The 12,306-nt window shown below is 45.0% G+C and overlaps 1 protein-coding gene across 1 annotated transcript; it reads left to right on the top strand.

The window, feature by feature from the left end:
• The first annotated feature begins 3,228 nt into the window (after nt 1-3,228).
• Nucleotides 3,229-10,961, top strand: GPR78 (G protein-coupled receptor 78). Its single transcript, XM_085059714.1, has 3 exons — nt 3,229-4,304; nt 4,916-5,029; nt 8,942-10,961. The coding sequence occupies exons 1-3, from the start codon at nt 3,637-3,639 to the stop codon at nt 9,177-9,179; spliced, it is 1,020 nt and encodes a 339-aa protein (XP_084915840.1). The 5' UTR covers nt 3,229-3,636; the 3' UTR covers nt 9,180-10,961.
• Nucleotides 10,962-12,306: the final 1,345 nt, after the last annotated feature.

Here is a 12,306-nt window from a genome sequence, read left to right as displayed (position 1 = left end):
TTTCATGGTGCTTTCTTAAAATTAGAACCAAATTAAGTGTGCTCCTAGCCATTGCAGAATACATTGATTAGAGCTGAATTATGCACTGTTGTGATCTACATCGAAATTTGCATGACACATCTCTCCTGGAGTGAAACTAAAAAAGGAATTTGAATCTTCCCCTATTCTTTTCCAACAAATACAGTCCGTTCACCATTAAATCCAATATGTTGTGGTCAATATTTAGAACAGATGAATGTGTAGATTTAATGAATGATGCAGCTATTAGAAGTCTCAAGTACTTACCTAATCTTTGTTAACTAAATAGTCTATGCCTATTAAAGGATAATTATTGGCAAGAATATCTTTATTTTTCCTTTTCTTAATTGTATTGCAGAAACAGTCTCTACAGTCCCCAGTATCCACCAAGACAGCATCGTTGATAAATACTGTAAGATCTTGGTTGTGAAAATATGTGTGTTTAGTATGACTGCAGGGAGAATTTGCAATGATTTACACATGTCTGCTTATATGTGAAAAGCTGGCATGAGTATATGTGTTTTCAGGGGCTAAGGTGGCACTGCCTACATTTGCAAGGCCACCACAGCAAGTCTAAGCCTTCTGGGCTCACACAGGTGTTTCCAGCCTCATAAACTGCAACTAAGACTGAAAGGTGTCTGGTATGAAGTGTTATGGGGTTTCTGCCTGTAAATGGGAAAGGATCAGCAGAGGACTCACCTCCCACAGAAAGTCATGATTAACATGTCACATTAACAAAGCTCTACTGAAAGCTAAAGGAGAAATCCAAAAACATTGTCCCTACTGGATTCTTTGAGCCCAGAATATTGTTGTAGGGGACCATATCACTCACTGCATATGTGAAAAATCAGAATAATTTTTCTCCCATCTTTCTGCCACCTTTTTTTTTTTTTTTATTCTTGTCTTACTTCAATGTATTCTTTCTCCATCAGTTTTCAGAAAAAATTCATTCTTCGTTTGAAAAGGCTGGATGAGAGAAATTATGTATGTATGCATGTATGTGTAGAAGAGAGAGAGAAAGAAAGAGACACAAGCTGTCCTCTGTCTAATCCAAGAGGAAACAGCTTCTCAGGCAGCTATCACAGTAAGGGAACAGCACATCTCTGTGATGATATGAAATACAGCCTCTAATCCCAGATGGCTAACATAAAAGCTCCATGACCTTGTGACACTGTTAAATGAAAGGTAGGTCATATATGGGTTCTGACTAGCAGGAACTGTAAGAATTGGTGCTGTGAGAGAGGGACCAGTTGCAGAACCTTTGCTCTTTAAGGATACAGCCAGATTCTCCCATGATGGTTCATTTCTTCCCAACCCTTACCAAGTAGTGTTGGCTCTCTGATGATAGAAATGCAACAATTGAACTTGAGAAAACTTGTATTGTCATGCTTTTATAGATTTCTTTTACCTCAAATGCTTACACAGATATATATATATATTGGATTTTTGTTCGTCAGGTGTAAGCCCTGTCAAATGTATCTGCACTGCTTTATATTTGGAAATGATAGCTTTCTGATCAAAGAAAACATTCATTTTCTTTCTATCCTGGAGAATAACACAGTACTGGTTCACTTCCAAATAACACATCTCATGTCTTGATGCTTTGCTCTTTCCTTAAGACATAATTTACAATAGCAAGCTTCTCAATTAGGGCATGATCCAAAACTTTAACTACTCTTGAGGGGAAAAAGCCCAACAAAACCTATATTGCCTTCAGGCTCTTCCAAGCACTTTTATGTACAGTCATTCACACAGTGGTCACATTTGCGTGACAAGGCTACACGGTAGGGACAAAATACACAATACAGCATTTCCTTGGGGTATTAATAGTAATTTTGGGTAGTAGGAAAGCTACCTTTTCTTCTCCTTTTTCTTCATGTCAGTTCTGGCAATCAACTGTAAAATGTGACAGTGATTAAACGTGGCAGCTTTTTTCTATACCAGTGTTTTGATGCACCAGAACTTACTCTGTTTTCTCTCTCTTTTTTTTTTTTTTTTCTTTTTTTTTCTTTTTTTTTTTTTTTTAATCTAAGGCAAAGATTCACGGCATCTTTGGTCCACATTTCTGACAGTTGCAGTTGCAGAAAGGGAATTTCTGCTCTCTTTCATGTCTGTCTTTTCAGCTTTTGTCAGAGTGTGATAACACAAAGAACATTTCTAACCACCACACTATTGTGTTATCAGTGCGACTGGAAAATGGTAAAGATAGAGACTTTAGTTTTCCACAGAGTGTGCCAGCATCACCACATCATAATGTGGGCACTTCTTCAATCAGCTGGTGAGTCTGAGCACTCAAAGCAGAGTCTCTAAACAAGAAACAACCCTCACCACTGGCTAGCGGGGTGGTGGTGTGGATACTCAGAGGGCAACCAGAGCAAGTATTGCAGGGGGAAAAGGGCAAGCAGTCCCTCAGATGAAAGCCTGCCAAGGGGCACAGACACCAGATTTTAAACAGGTTTCAGGAGTGCCAGATGCAGCCGGTGCACTCAGGGCGTGCCTGAGCGCAGCGCAGGGATCAAACTGCTGGTAACCCATCTGCAGGTCTGATCCTTCCTGAGCCGCACACCAGCGGAAAGTTGGGCTTCCTGCCGCTCTCGCCTGCGATCCGGGAGTGGATCAGCGCGACGCCGCGATCCCTGGCTGAGCCTGTGCCTCGCAGCCGCTCGTCTGCGCATGAGTCGCCGCAGGAGGCTCCGCGGCTGGAGTATTTGAGGGGCTGGGCAGCGGGGGAAGATGCTCAGAGCCTGCGGAGGCCGTGCGCCCGGCGGAGCGGAGCCGCGGCGGGGCATGGAGGGGGCGCGGGGGGAGCCGCGCTGCGCTGCCTGAACCGAGCCGGGCGGCCGTCGGGGCAGCGCCGCTTCAGCACCGCGGACAGCGCTCGGCGAGCTCCGCGCCTGCGGCCCCGCCGCTCCCGGCCCCGCTCCCCCTGCTCCCCCTGCTCCCCCTGCTCCCCCTGCTCCCCCTGCTCCCTCTGCTCCCCCTGCTCCTCCTGCTCCCCCTGCTCCTCCTGCTCCTCCTGCTCCCCCTGCTCCCCCGGCTCCCCCTGCTCCCCCTGCTCCCCCGGTTCCCCCTGCTCCTCCTGCTCCCCCGGCTCCCCCTGCTCCCCCTGCTCCCCTTGCTCCCCCTGCTCCCTCTGCTCCCCTTGCTCCCCGGCTCCCCCTGCTCCCCCTGCTCCCCCTGCTCCCCTGCTCCCCTGCTCCCCGGCTTCCCCTGCTCCCCCGGCGCCCCGGACCCCCTGTCTCCCGCTCCCATTCTCGGGTACCCCCATCTCCCCCCACTCCCGATCCGGGCGCTGCGCTCCCCGGAGCCCCTACCCTCGGCTCTTGCTCCTCTCCCCCGGTGCCTGACTGCTGTCAGAGAGCCCAGCTATCCCTGCCGTCCTCTCCCCCCTGCCCCGGCCGCCCGGCCCCGCTCCCCTCGCCCCTCTCTCTGCACCTCCGGCTCCGCTCGCCGCCCCTGCCCCTCTCGGTGCGCTCCGCTGCCCCGGCGCTGCCCCGGCCCTGCCCCGCCGCCGGCACCATGCGCGGGCGGCCGCGTTGGGCGGCAGGCGAGGCTGCGGTGCGGGCGCGGGTGCCCCATTCCTCCTGCCCTCGCCCGCTCCAGGCGACCCGCTGAGAGATGGACTTGGCAGGCGTGCTGCTGGCGCTGCTCCTCGTGCTGGTGCTGGTTGTCTCTCTGCTCTCCAACCTCCTGGTGCTGCTATGCTTCGTCTACAGTACGGAGATCCGCAAGCAGGTCGCCGGGGTTTTCCTGGTGAACTTATCCTTCTGCAACCTGCTTCTCACCGTTCTGAACATGCCTTTTACCCTGCTGGGCATCCTGAGGAGCCAGCAACCCCTCGGGGGCTGCGTCTGCAAGGCGGTGGGTTTCCTGGAAACTTTCCTGACTTCCAACACGATGCTGAGCATGGCAGCGCTCAGCATCGACAAATGGATTGCCGTGGTGTTCCCCCTGAGCTACACCAGCAAGATGCGGTATAAGGACGCTGTGATACTGATGGGCTACTCGTGGCTCCACTCCCTCACGTTCCCCTTGGTATCCTTGTTTTACTCGTGGGTAGATTACAACAGCGTTTATGCCTCTTGCACCTTACACCTGAAGGAAGAGACGGAGAGGAGAAGGTTTACAGTGTTCACCATTGTCTTTCACTCCACCAGTTTCATGCTGTCTCTGGTGATCTTGTGTTTCACCTATTTAAAGGTGTTGAAAGTTGCCCGGTTCCACTGCAAGCGGATAGACATTATAACCATGCAGACTCTGGTTTTGCTGGTGGATATCCACCCCAGGTAAAGCTGTCGCGCTCGGATTCACAGCCCCGGGTCACTCGCGGTAGTTACCCCGGGTGGAAACGATATCCCACCTCTCCACCACCCTTTCCTGCCCGCCCCGGCCGCATGGCGAGCGCTTCTTCTAGTTTCAGACCCTGCTTACAGTGCCAGGAACGGTGGCGTGTGCATTTTCAGCCTTCTCTGTTTAAATGCTAATTGGGCTCTCCGGGTTATCCACTTGCCTGAGCTCTCTCTCAGCGGGAGCCACGGCTTTGTTGAATGCCATCGTCCCGAGGCTCACCGGGGCTGGGGCTATCCTCCTCCCCTCCGGGCTGCCCTCCTCTCCCCCGGGGATTTGCCCTCCTGTCCCCCGGGAGGCTGCCCTCCTTCCCTCGGGGCTGCCTTCCTCTTCCTCGGGGCATTGCCTTCCTCTTCCCCGGGGCATTGCCTTCCTCTTCCCCGGGGCATTGCCTTCCTCTCCCTCGGGACTGCCTTCCTGTCCCTTTCCTTTCCTTTCCCGGGCCCGGGGGCTCTCAGGCTTGGAGAAGGTCCTTCCCCTCTCCCTTGGGCTCACGTCTCACCTCCCCCCTTCTTGCCTTAACACCCTTGCTGCTCTTTTCCCTTCCTAGTGTGAAGCAGCGCTGTCTGAACGAGCAGAAACGGAGGAGGCAGCGGGCTACCAAGAAAATCAGTATTTTTATAGGGTCGTTCGTGATCTGTTTTGGTCCTTACATTATCACCAGGTTAGTGTCCCCTGTCGGGGTGGGGGACTTTGCGAGACCAGGATGTCCTGTGAAGTGCAGTTGCCCGGGGGTCCTACAGCTAATGTTGGGGTGCCAGAGCCAAAGGGACCCCGGGGCAGGTTTTGGGGGGCAGAGCACACGCAGACACACACAAACACACCCTGACACGCTGCTCCCACCCACACGCCCAGTCCTAGGGTGCAGCCACGCCAGGAGCTGGCTCTCCTTCCCTCATTGCAGCCAGGTCTGCGTGCCTCTGCCAAGAGCAAGTGGCTTTTAGGACAAGTACCAGGAATTAATTACATGCCAGTGGGAGATAAAAGCAGTTTAAAAGACTTGCCACCCTTCCTTATTAGCACAACCGTAGCAATAGTGCAATAGAGAGGAAAACAGACAGACTTTCCTGATTAGCTTGTCTTTTCTTTTTCCTTTTTTTTCCTTTTTTTTTTTTGAGGTGTAAGGCCAAGCTTGCTGCAATTAGAAGCTGAGTTGATATAACACTTAAATTTGTAGAGGCTGATAATTTGTCAGACAAGATTTCTGTCTGGAATCATTAATGCCTGAGCACTAATGGTGCAGCACAGACTTGTGATGAAGTGTAAAAGTTACTCAGAAAAACTAATAATTAGACTCCAAAATGTATAGGAAACACCACGTTCCTCAACTGGACAGAATTATAGAATTATAGGCATCCTTCCTGATGATTTGCACCTTTTTAATTATCCATGCATCATTGTTGTTATGTACCTGTGTAGTCTCCAGACAATAGATCATTATTATTATTTTTAAATCTTGCATAAATCAGTGAGCTGTAAGTCAGTGTAACTATGCTGAATTGCAGCACCCCAGGATTTAGCCTTTCATCTCTGAACTAAAATGGGTTACATCTTTCTCAAGTGATTTTTAAAAATGTTTCCTACTTCACAATGTGCTCAAGACAGCCTTGAAGAGTGCTGACTCGTGTTGAGGAAGGTGCAGTAGTGTGCACAACCCCCTGGTGAGGGCTACTTCAAGGTTATTACCAAACTGCCTGTGTCTGCAGCCCCACCAGCTCACAGAAATTGGCCAGATTTAGTGCTCTGATCTTATAGGCTGTGGTCAGTGTCACTGCCCTTTTCTGATATGAGGAGGGGATAGGTTAAGGCCAGTGCACTAAACAATGTTTTTTAATTTTTAAAATGACATTTATTTCAGTTCCCATTTACATGTTGAAAGGGATTCCTTCCTGATTGCCTGGATAACTACATCTTTTTTCCTGCAGTTGAAAGGATTATTACAAATATTAACATTGCACTGCAGTGTTAAAAGGTTAATTTATCATTGTTCAGTACATTTTGAGTAATTTTCTATTCACTTTTGCCATAATCAGGATGTAATTATGTTGAGCAAAGTGGATTTTGCCATCTTCTTCCCATGTGAACATTACCAAGCTCAGCAAATTCCAAACACGACCACATTTTTCTGGGCAGATATATTTCTCATAAACTTCTAAAATAAAAGTTACTTCCTTCTTCAGACCTTGCATTTGGCAAAAGTGAGATGGTGCATTTTCTCTGTGTGACAAACTGGTACCTACTGAATCACTGCAGAGAGGGCTGAGGGCTGGCTTATGGAAATGTGTGTCCAGGTACAGCTTCTGTCTCAGTCACAAGGACTGAGCTGGTTCAGTGACAGCAAAATTGGAAGTATTTGAGGAGGACATCCTAAAAGGCTCTTTATCCCAAAGACAAGACAGTGCCAAGATGGCACTACATAAAAGGTGATGATGGAGGTGATTTTGGAGGAGTTGCTGCCATGCCTGTTTCTCCATCCTGCCCTCATTGTGGTTTTTAGCAGGGTGGCACTGAAGCAATCTCTGGGGAGGCAATGGGGAAGCCATCCTCTCTGTTTTCCTGCTCCTGGCCTGGTGACTCAGGTTGCGTTGGGAGCTCAGTATCTGCTCCTCACTTCAGAAATTTGAATGAGATTAGGATCATTAGCAATATATTCGTCTGTTCACTAAGAAATGACAGATGAGTTTCATCTCTTTTGTAACAGCACTGAAAACAAGAAAATTATACTAAGATGCATTCAGATGGGTATTTCTAAGTCTGACTTGTTTTGGCCAGACCCTTTATCATATTAAAATCTGCGTAATTCTTCTCTGTTGACTTCAGCACAATTAAGTTTGGAGCCATAAACCATTAATGGGAACATAGAAATACATCTGTTTTCAAGACTGAAGGATACCTTACTTTTCTTATTTGGTGTCTTTATAAAAACATCAAATATGTATACATAAATTATATATTTCTTGTATTAGGGTGATATGCAGGATGGGGTAAACCCAAGAAATCATGTAGCAAGTGTCATTTATTTTACATTTATTTCTCTTTTGTGTCTTCCCGTTCTACCTATTTGAATTCACTGGAACTTTTTCCTGAGCAGCTTCAAACAGAAGTCATCTGTTTTTTCAAATGCACTTGCCATAGGAATGATTTAACATTTAGTCATACAAATAAGAAATTTTCATGTCGTTTGTTGCAATGTTCAGTCCGAGTCATGGTAAGTCAGCTTTTCTATGAGGAGGGATTGGAACACCTTCAAAAGTCAACACCCTGCAAGTTGGGAGCTCTGGATTTTGGAAAGAGGACAGAAGGTTCTTCAAGCCTTGAGAAAGCTTCTGATCTTACATCTTCAAGCAGTGATATCTTAGAGTACAGTAAAGGGCTATTTTATCTCCCAGAACATTTTCTTTTCTTCTGAGATGAATAGAGCAAAGTAGCATACCCTTGCTCCTGGAAAAGGTTTAAAAAAATATACAGAGACTAAAAACTCCTCACCCTGTTTCTTCCACCTTTCTGGAGGGTTTGCCCACTGCAGATGAGCTGGGCGAGACATTTGTTGGAATAGTCCGAAGGATTGCTCTCACTTCTGTGGAAAAATGGTTTGCCTTAGTTGCAGTTTCTCCCCCCAAGATTAATACATCCCTCTCAGCTGAGGTGCTGAGGCTACCAATCATCTGTGAAGCAGAGCAGAAGACACAGGTCTGGAGGCAGCTGACTGGTCATATAATTATGATAAAAATGTTGTCTCCTTGTTTTCTTTGGCCAAACCAGCAGTCAGCTGAATGCACACAGAAACTTCCATGGGTAAGTAGTTGTAGGTGTGCTCCTAAGCATACTAGGGGATTGCAGCTGCCAGTCAAACCTCTCTGAGATACTGCCAGGTGGTTCTTCACACTGCAGCAGTCTGACATGGATCTGCTTTGCATCTTAATTCACCACAGTGGCGTAATGAAGATTTGCTGGTCTGTGTCTGAGGGGATGGATTCCATGATCTAGACCAGGTTTCTGGTGTCACTTGAGATGCTGCACAGTATCCAAGGTCTTTAGCCAGGCTGGCAGATATGCCACAGGACCCAAAGCAGACCTTCCAGGAGCAGCAGCCTGATGCCAATGGGGTTATGTCCAAATGTCTCAAGTGTCACTAGACAGCTCTACTCAGGCAACTGAGTTCACTGAGTCTGGGTGTCCCAGGTGATCTGTGTCTATCTCAAGCTTGCTGTGGGAGAGAGGTAGCTAATTATGTCACCAAAATTTTCACCACTTACCAGCACAACTCAGTAAATCCAGAAAGTGAGCAACAAACTGCAGCAGTTTCTTATCTCCGGTGCACAGAAGCATTAACATTGAAAACACTTTTCCCCTCTTTCCGTAGAAGGAATTGATTTTGTCTCCCAGTGGCCTTGCTAGGAAAGTTCTCTTTGCCCTTATTGAATGTGAGGAGTAAGTACATGGCCCTTCTCCTGCAAGCACTGTGTACTGTAAGAAAATAAATGTTACTTGAATGTTTCATGAAGCATGAGTTGAGCACTGGGCTCGGTGTGAATATAACACTCAAGTCTTTCCATTTCTCTTTAATGTTTAACAGGTTGATAGAGCTCCTTCCTTTTGTTACCATAAATTACTACTGGGGAATTATAAGCAAGTGCCTCACCTACAGTAAGGCTGCATCAGACCCGTTTGTTTACTCACTTTTACGCCAACAGTACAAAAAAGTTCTGATCAACATCGTCAACAGGATACTTAAGAGAGACCTGTATCCATCATCGGGGTACAACAGTTCTCTCGACACTGAGAATGATTACTGCTTGCACAGAACAAACTGACAACACGAAAGCATTCCCCTTCCAGGGAGACAGGTGTTTGCTGCTGCTGGAAAGCTGCCTTTCCCCTCTCGTGCTGACAGTGGTGACAGTGTCTCCAGGGTGTGAAAGCTGCATTAATGCACACATTTCACCGTGGACTTTCATAAAAGGCTCTTCCCTGCTCTGCAGCCAAGCACAATTTGTGGAAAAGCCTTGTCCCTGAGTGAATACAGTTGGCCTGAGGGGTTTCAAGAGAGCCTTTTGAGGCTTTAGAGGAGCTTAGACAGCTCTTAATGTTTCATGTGTGAAGACTTGGTACGTGTTGGAGTGTTCCATATCAGAAATGATATTCCAGTGTCTTCTGGGACTGCAGGAATCCCCACGTTGGAAGGACAGGTTCAGAGTCCTCCGTGCTGCACATGTAACTTGGCAGCCCAGGATCTGCTCTTCGTTTTGGACATTAAAAATAGGTCTTTTAATTGATTGATTTATTGTATTGGTGCCTCAAGTGAGTCAGCACTTTGAATCCGAGATTGTTATTATTATTATTATTATTACTATTATTTATTACTAGGCATCATGATTGTAACATAGCCTTTAGGAAGTGGTACATATATTTGGTATGCCAGTATTCTATGAAGCATAACCAAAGTCCACATATCTGAGTTACTAATATTTAGCACTTCAGTGGTATGTGATTACAATAATTACAGCAACAGTAACAAAGACATGTATGGAATTTAGTTAAATAGCACTGTAGTTCCATCACTGAGCTAGTAGTCCTATTCAAGCAAGCTTTTGCTCAGAAAAAAAAAAATCAGTTAGACAGTAGAAGTGACAGATACCATTGTGTTTAAATATATTACTTCAGGAGCTATCTGTTTTCAAAGAAAAGGCTAAAATGTATTAATTCTTTTTAAGGAATATATAACGTGTAAAATATTTCATGCATTGGCTATATATGGTGGATTGTAATAATACTGTACAATCTTTAATAATGATCAATTAATCTGGTGATTTTAACTGACATCAAGAGGTGTGAGAAATATTGTCACAGATCTGCTGCCAAATGCCCAGAAATATAAAGCTGCTTTGTTATTATAAGTATTTTTCTCTTTTATTTATTTTTAAATTTAAACAGGCTTTGGAAAAATGTGGAAATTATTTTTGAACAATATTCCTTTGATTATATAAGACATTTATTAAAATTTAAGAATTCTATGGCATTCAATAAATAACTATTTTCTAATTGAGTACATAATGGGAAAATTAAAGCAATTCTAAAGTATATTTTAAGAAAAAAAGAAAGATGACAGTAAAGTACTCTTATTTTTTATGTAACAATGGACTTGACCCTATAAAGCATTGAAAAGGCTATTTCTGGTCAAACTAAGCATATAAGCATGTGATTAGGCACAAATACAATTTTCTTTGAAGCTAACAGCTCTATTTCCATGCTGAAAATTAAGAACACAACCGTTTTGCAAAGTCAGAGTTGAGCAGTCAGCACACTGAGAGGGTTTTTCCCACCATCCACAGTGAGGAAGGAGAGTATCTTGTTCAATCCCACTGAAGTCAAGGAAAGATGATGCTGCCTAACAAATACAGTATTCTCTTACCTCCTGCTTTTAATTCTCTGGGGCCTTTATAATGCTCTTTTTATTTTCTTTACCCCTGTGCAAGTACCTTAGGCCTCTGTGCTTTGCATCTATAGTTCTGCCTGTGTTTAAATTGAATGTACTATAATGGTTTTGTCTTCTTAGTAAAGTATTTGTACTCTCTTCAATTTTGTGTAAATACAGTATTTCAGAAAAAAAAAGTTGTCTATGGAATCTTTTCAGTTTAACTGTCTTCCTGTCTCCCCATGCCTCCCTCTGCCATGCTGCTAGAATAACCTGATGTTTCAGTCTCTCATTTCAGCTGCAACATAAGGACCTGATAACTCAGGGGAGTGGGAGGGATGCTAAATTTTCAGTAATTTTTTTAGACAGTTTTGTGCCAAAAACTTTTAATAGCCTACAGTAGCTTTCCATGAATAAACATGAGCTTAATGATCCCTACAGTTGTTAGTTTACCCTTGATTTCCTAAACAAAATGGTCCTCACTTTGGGAAAGGAATATGTTACATAGAGTTAAGTGTATTAAGTTGTCACCTTCAAGACATATAAATGAAATAAAGCGTTATTATTAGAGAAAATGGGAGAGGAGAAAAAAAAATAAACTTTAAAGCTATTACAGTAATAAACTTCTAAAGCTATTAAACTATAAGCCACATTTTAAAGGTATAAAACAGAACACAGTTAAAATGCTACCTCTGCTATTAAGTTAATTAATGAAGCTTATGTGGGCCAATTGAGGGTGTACACTTTACAACACCACTCAACCTTTGAAGCATTGAACACTTCTGGAGTTGCTCAGGTCTAGATGGTGAAAAAAAAAAATTGAGCCTGCGCTGGGTGTTGCAGAACATTTTTTGGATTTCCTTTCCACATGGAATTAGGAAGCCAAGGTGTACAGTGCTGCAGACCAGAAACAAAGGAAGGGCAAAGAGAGCTGAAATCTCAGTCCTGATTTGCAATGAAGTTTAACAGCCTTGTTTAGCATTACCAAAAGGCATCTCCCCCTGCTCAGCATACAGGTAAATTTTTTTCTTTCTCTCTTCTTCTCACCACTCACTCCCCACCAGAGAAGGACTTGAGCAGCTTTTCTAAAAAAGCAGAAAACGTTCAGTGAGCGTTCTCACTTTCATTCCCTTGGTTTCCTGACGTAGGCAAAACTCATTAGGTTTGTGCTTCATTCACCACGCTGGTTTATTCAGGGATAGGAGGAAGTAGGGGAAAACCACACTCTGCCCCCACTGTTTTGGAACGCTGCAAAAAGTATCTGAGGATTTAGTGCTACATATATCTTACATGGTGGGAACATTTGCCAGAGGTTGTGGATTCCCTCTTACTGACATTTTGACATTTTAGATAAAACAGGGTACACAGTCCTGACAGCAGGGTTTAGTTTGGATCAGAAGATTTCCAAAAAAGCTGAAGTGAGATATCCAAAATGGCCTCTTGCCATTGACACACTCTTGCCAGCTTAAAGGTAGAGCTCTAGGAAACATCATCTGGATTTCCTGCCCAAGGGCCTGGAGTGCCTT

The sequence above is a fragment of the Lichenostomus cassidix genome, chromosome 4 (assembly GCF_008360975.1).
Source record: "Lichenostomus cassidix isolate B80296 chromosome 4, HeHo_3.0, whole genome shotgun sequence".
Lineage (NCBI taxonomy): Eukaryota > Metazoa > Chordata > Aves > Passeriformes > Meliphagidae > Lichenostomus > Lichenostomus cassidix.
The sequence above is the reverse complement of the archived record's forward strand: the minus strand, read 5'-3'. Positions and strand labels throughout refer to the sequence as shown.

Excerpts from the sequence above, each read along its gene's own strand:
- GPR78 (XM_085059714.1), top strand. The coding sequence starts at position 3,637 with ATGGACTTGGCAGGCGTGCTGCTGGCGCTGCTCCTCGTGCTGGTGCTG. Across the intron at positions 4,305-4,915 it reads CTGGTGGATATCCACCCCAG|TGTGAAGCAGCGCTGTCTGA; the intron begins GTAAAGCTGTCG and ends TTCCCTTCCTAG. Across the intron at positions 5,030-8,941 it reads GGTCCTTACATTATCACCAG|GTTGATAGAGCTCCTTCCTT; the intron begins GTTAGTGTCCCC and ends AATGTTTAACAG.